At 39.1% G+C, this 6,059-nt stretch overlaps 1 protein-coding gene across 1 annotated transcript; it reads left to right on the top strand.

Annotated features, from left to right (window-relative positions):
- Nucleotides 1-4,979: 4,979 nt before the first annotated feature.
- LOC132524249 (large ribosomal subunit protein P1-like) lies at nucleotides 4,980-5,467 on the top strand. Its single transcript, XM_060156091.1, has one exon. The coding sequence runs from the start codon at nucleotides 5,108-5,110 to the stop codon at nucleotides 5,450-5,452; it is 345 nt and encodes a 114-aa protein (XP_060012074.1). The 5' UTR covers nucleotides 4,980-5,107; the 3' UTR covers nucleotides 5,453-5,467.
- The last annotated feature ends 592 nt before the right edge of the window (nucleotides 5,468-6,059 follow it).

Below are 6,059 nucleotides of genomic sequence, written 5' to 3'. Positions count from 1 at the left end.
TTGCAGACACCAATACTTGAGAATAAGACAAAGGAAGAGATTCCAGCTTCCTATTTAGCTAAAACTTATATAACGGACAAAATCAAATACTTTTAAACACTTGGTACCATGTAGATAGATTGCAACTTTCATTATGCTTATTTTATACACAAAACAGAGCACTGTTGAATGATGAAAGGAAATTAAGTCAGTCTAGCAGGAGCTGTGTTCATCACAAAGTCGCTCTAGTTGTTTGTTTCCTGCCTCACCCCCACCCAGAACCTTTGCTTGTAACTCTGCCTGTGGTGAAGTTTTCTATTTCTTCCAACAGAAGCTAGCAACTCCAAAATATTTGGTCCTATCCTTTAGGACAGTCCCTGTCCCTAGAAAAACCTAGGAACGGTAAGTGCGTGAAGCCTTAAATGCCTGTTGAAAGTGTGGCTACACGTCTGCTAGAGAATTTTCACAAGTTAACAGCAACAACAACCGTTACAGAAAATAAATGTAAGAAGAGATTCTCTTGGGAATAAAATAACCTATTTCCTTAAGTATGATTACATCTTCTCGGCTTTGAAGGTTTCTCCGATATATCATCATCATCATCATCCTTAACATTTTAGGAACATCTTATGTGTCAGACATTGTGCTAAGTGCTTTACTCCTTAGAACAACTCAGTTATGATCATTTTAAAAAGCAGGAACTGAGGTTTACAACAAGTTACCTGAGGTTGCATCATTATTAAACACCTATAATAGTTACCATATGTAAATACAATCCAAGAGTCCCTAACCATCACAACTACGGTGATGGTTATGTTCAGGTTATGGTTAGTTTATGTTTGTGTTTCTCAAACTTGTTTATGCCATTTGTGCATTTTATTCTAATTATGTGACTTCATTTTGTGAATAAGTGATATAGAAGGGTTAAAGAAAGGATGTTGTTTGATGAAAACAAAGTTGAATGAATTTACAAACAACATTGTAAAGATGGATTGCTGAACACTGCTGTTGAATTAGGTATGGGCAAGACAATAAAATTTCTAAAACTTTATGCAGCATTCAAATTGCTTTCCAAGTCTCTAAACTCTTGTTTCACATGTTTTCTTTTTTGAAATTGAGATTTAATGATATATACATTATGTTATTTTCCGGTGTGCAATATAGTGATTTGGTGTTTGCATGTATTGTGAAATGATCACCATAATGACTCTAGTTAACATCCATTCCCATAAATAGTTACAATGTTTTTTCTTGTGATAGGGACTTCTGAGATCTATTCTCTTAGCAACTTTCAAATATGCAATACAGTATTATTAACTATAATCACCATGCTGGACATTACATCCTCTGACTTATTTTACTTTTTTAACAGCTAGAATTGGGCACTAGATATTGCATTATGATTGTGGTTTATGAGAAAAAAAAAGTAGGCACTGCAATCAGCAGATACACACCCAAAGGAAATGTGTTGGCACTATATCAAATGAACATGCCTTTGTAAGTTTTAAATTTAAACAAAATATTTACGGTATACATGTATCACTTTTTATGACTCACAGCTTTAATCAACTTTTTTGATGACGTGCCCAACCACTGGTCCCATGGCAAGGCTTCTACCAAACACATAATGCTGCAGTGTTCACAGGGGATCACTTGCTATCACATCTGTCTTCTAACTAGCTTGTGAACTCCTTGATCACAGCATCAGTGATCTCCCAATTATTATATATGACTTTGAAATATATCTTAGTATTTAATCTTTTAATAAAAAATAAGTCTGATAATCTGACAACTTGCAATAGCCTCAAGATAAAATCAAGAGTTTTGCAATATTGGTCCCAGGGAAGCTTAGGCACTAAATGGCCACATTCTCTACCTAATACAAAGCTGCCTTTCTCTTTTCTAAATAGTATTTCTATATATCTTGAAACAGTAAATAATTGGTTTAATCTGAAACATGCCCTCTGCCCCCCATTTAAAATTCTCAGGTGATATAGGGGAGGAACCCAGTATTTATTATACACCTACTACATGGTAGAAATGGGTTAGGTACTTTACATGACATTTCATTGTTATAGCAACACTGCATGGTAGATATTACTACACTCATTTTACAGATGAGAAAACTAAAATGCCAAGGAGAGAAGTACTCACCCAGCATTACATATAAAAAAGGGATTCAAACACAAGTTTGTCTAATTCCAGATTCTACAATCATTCTGATGCACTGTGGTACTTACGTCACCAAAGAATAATGACATAACAAGGGTAAATAACAATAAGAATTTGAAGGGAATCGATTTTTTCACAACCTGCTTGTATTTATTTATTTAATTGATTTATTACATTGTTTTAAAGGGTCATTTCAAGGATCTCATGCTGTTTTTTAAATAGGTCTTTAGAGGCTACAGCTTTAAAGAGGAATGATTTGCTTATTATGACAATAGGAGTATCTTAATCCATAAATGTTACGACTGTGTAATCCTTGTCTAAAGAAAGAGATAGACTTGCTGGATAGATAGATAGAGACAGACAGGGAGAGGGAGAGAAAGAAGGAAGGAAGGAAGGGAGGGAGGGAGGGAGGGAAAAGAAAGAAAGAAAGAAAGGAAGAGGGCTTCCCTAGTGGCGCAGTGGTTGAGAGTCCACCTGTCGATGCAGGGGACACGGGTTCATGCCCTGGTCCGGGAGGATCCCACATGCCGCGGGGCGGCTGGGCCCGTGAGCCATGGCCGCTGAGCCTGCGCGTCCGGAGCCTGTGCTCCACAACGGGAGAGGCCACAGCAGTGAGAGGCCCGTGTACCGCCAAAAAAAAAAAAAAAAAAAAAAAAAAAAAAAGGAAGGAAGGAAGAGAAAGAAAGAAAAAGGAAGAAAGAAAGAAGGGAGGGAGGGAGGGAGGAAGAGAAAGAAAAAGAGAAACAAAGAAAAGAAAAATTAATTTGCAGGCCATTTATCTTGGATATATAGTCTATATACAAACATATGTACATATACACATTCATACCTAAATATGTACATTTCAACTTATGTTGCCACTTTTCTAGGCCAGATGGTTTTATACTATATTCATATATGAGCACATGTGTCTCTATAAATTCTCCACCTGCAACTCTTTCTAAGAATTTGCTACAATGTGCTACATAAAATACATAGAAATTCCTGTGAGCATCTATCTGTGATTTCACACGATTATATCATGCCAGGAACTCCATCTACCCCTCTGCGTTCCACTGGGTGCACTCAATTTTGTTTCCAGCAAAAGTTGTGTCATGGACTCATCATGCAAGGTTCACAGTCCAGAAAATAACTTGTTTTGATGAGCAGCCCATCTTTCACATCTCATCAGTCCTCTTGAGCCTTTACGGAATGCTGTTGAACCACTGTGAACACAACCAGTAGCAGGTTCCCGGTGACACATTTTTTGTATGTGTGTAGGAGAGAAGGAAGATTCAGGCATAGAATAAATTCAGCCCTCCTCCATGTTTTTCAGACCAACAACGGGGGGGCCCACTTAACTCCCATTGTTGTCTCTCTAACAATGAGTGGGGGAGAAGTTCTTCCTTTCTATGGTAAAAGTTCTAATCAAAGAAGTACTCTGAGAGTAGGCCTAAATATAAATATTAGGGATTTCTGTTTTTGCCCTGCACCAATATGCATATTCTATTAGTAAATGAATAACAAAAACATATTTTATTTATTTTTTAAAGTTTATAATTTTTTAATGGTGACTTTTATATATATTTTAAATTATTTTTGGCTGCATTGGGTCTTCGTTGTTGCATGTGGGCTTCTCATTGTGGTGGCTTCTCTTGTTGTGGAAGACGGGCTCTAGGCACGCGGTCTTCAGCAGTTGTGGCATGTGGGCTCAATAGTTGTGGCTCGTGGGCTCTAGAGCTCAGGCTCAGTAGTTGTGGTGCATGGGCTTAGTTGCTCCATGGCATGTGGGATCTTCCCCAACCAGGGCTCGAACTCGTGTCCCCTGCATTGGCAGGGGGATTCTTAACCACTGTGCCATCAAGGAAGTCCCCAAAAACATACTGTAGAAGGGTAAAGTTACCAACCCTTGGGGAGGAAAGTGACTTGGATAATGAAAATGCCACCAGGCACTTAACTCCAGCAACTCTGGCAGGGACAATTGTAATATAATTTATCACCAGAAAGCACACTAAGATGCAGAATACATAATCATCTTATCAGGAAGCTGAGAACAGTGGCAAAACTCATTTGAATTAAGAACCAAAAAATGTTATTAGTCTCAAGGAAATTATAAGTGTGAAACAATCAGTAAAATTGAGATAAATGCTAACAGCCCTTCAAGAGGTAATGTTAATTTGGGGGGGGGGGATTCAAGTCTGTAACTATCAAAGGGTTAAAAATGTACCACAACTTTAAGAGTAAGAATGGCTTGTTAGGGATGTATACATACTTGAAAGAGAATAAAATTTTCTACTTTGCTTTCTTTCAGAGAACTATGTATTTTCATATCACCACTATAAAACTCAAATTATTTCCGTTTGCTGAGAGCCTAGAAGTACCTCACCCAGGGTCTAAACTTCATTCAGTGCACAGCGTTTAGGTTTTCTCCGCTATTATCAAATTTTCTCTTGTTTTTAAGGGACTCTGTGTTATGTGTAAACCGCACTATGCTCTTTTTTAGACTGAACTGGGAGCTACGCTAAAAATGTAATATCTGGCACAGATAATAGCACTGGATCCTTTTCAACCATTTTCACATATGCTTTTGCAAGAGACTAGCCCTGGGCAGGGGAAGAAAGAGCAGTCTTTTTTGTCCCATGCATTCTCCAGGAAGAATTTCTTAATAAATGCCTCACCCCACAGGGCTTGCAGCATCTCTCAATGGTCCAGCCTAGCACTAGGTGAGCGCCCGCGGGCACAGCGTGAACAAACCAGCTCCCTTTCCTTTCTCTCCTCAGTGCAGACAAGCCAGGATGTAATTTCCAAAATGAACCGTTCTACAAAACAACAAAAATAAGCAAAGGAGCTTTTCCTCAGCTTCCGCTAAGGTGCTCGGTCCTTCCGAGGAAGCTAAGGCTGCGTTGGGGTGAGGCCCTCACTTCATCCGGCGACTAGCACTGCGCCCGACAGACCCTGCCTAGCCCTCGCCCGCACCATGGCCTCCGTCTCGGAGCTCGCCTGCATCTACTCGGCCCTCATCCTACACCACGATGAGGTGACGGTCACGGAGGATAAGATCAATGCCCTCATTAAAGCAGCCGGTGTAAATGTTGAACCTTTCTGGCCAGGCTTGTTTGCAAAGGCTTTGGCCAATGTCAACATCGGGAGCCTCATCTGCAATGTGGGGGCAGGTGGACCTGCCCCAGCAGCTGGTGCTACACCAGCAGGAGGTCCCGCCCCCTCCACTACTGCTGACCCAGCTGAGGAGAAGAAAGTGGAAGCAAAGAAAGAAGAATCTGAAGAGTCTGATGATGACATGGGCTTTGGTCTTTTTGACTAAACCTTTAGTAGCACGTTCAATAAAAAGCTGAGTTCTTTAAAAAAAAATAATAATAATAAGCAAAGGCAATGCAAAACTATAAAGATGAATGATATTAGTATAAAGTGGAAGTGTCCAATCTAGGACATCTGAAGCCTGCAAAGAAACAATGGTGGCAAAGGAGAAAAAACATAAGAGTTAAGCTAACTCATCTTGCTATAAAGTCTTTTGCTATAAAGGTTTTTTTGGTCTTACACTGGATATTTGTGCTTGGATATGGTATGTATACTAAAGACCCTCCATTTTGGTTGTAATGTGTTTTTGTTTTATTTTGTTTTGTTTTATTGAATTTTTTTATTTTATTTTTTATACAGCAGGTTATTAGTTATCTGTTTTATACATATTAGTTTATACATGTCAATCCCAGTCCTCAATTCATCCCACCACCTCCCCTCCCCACTTTCCCCTCTTGGTGTCCATACATTTGTTCTCTACATCTGTGTCTCTATTTCTGCCTTGCAAACTGGTTCATTTGTACCACTTTTCTAGATTCCACATATATGCGTTAATATACGATATTTGTTTTTCTCTTCTGACTTACTTCACTCTGTATGACAGTCTCTAGGTC

The sequence above is a fragment of the Lagenorhynchus albirostris genome, chromosome 8, assembly GCF_949774975.1.
Source record: "Lagenorhynchus albirostris chromosome 8, mLagAlb1.1, whole genome shotgun sequence".
NCBI classification, from domain to species: domain Eukaryota; kingdom Metazoa; phylum Chordata; class Mammalia; order Artiodactyla; family Delphinidae; genus Lagenorhynchus; species Lagenorhynchus albirostris.
The sequence above is the reverse complement of the archived record's forward strand: the minus strand, read 5'-3'. Positions and strand labels throughout refer to the sequence as shown.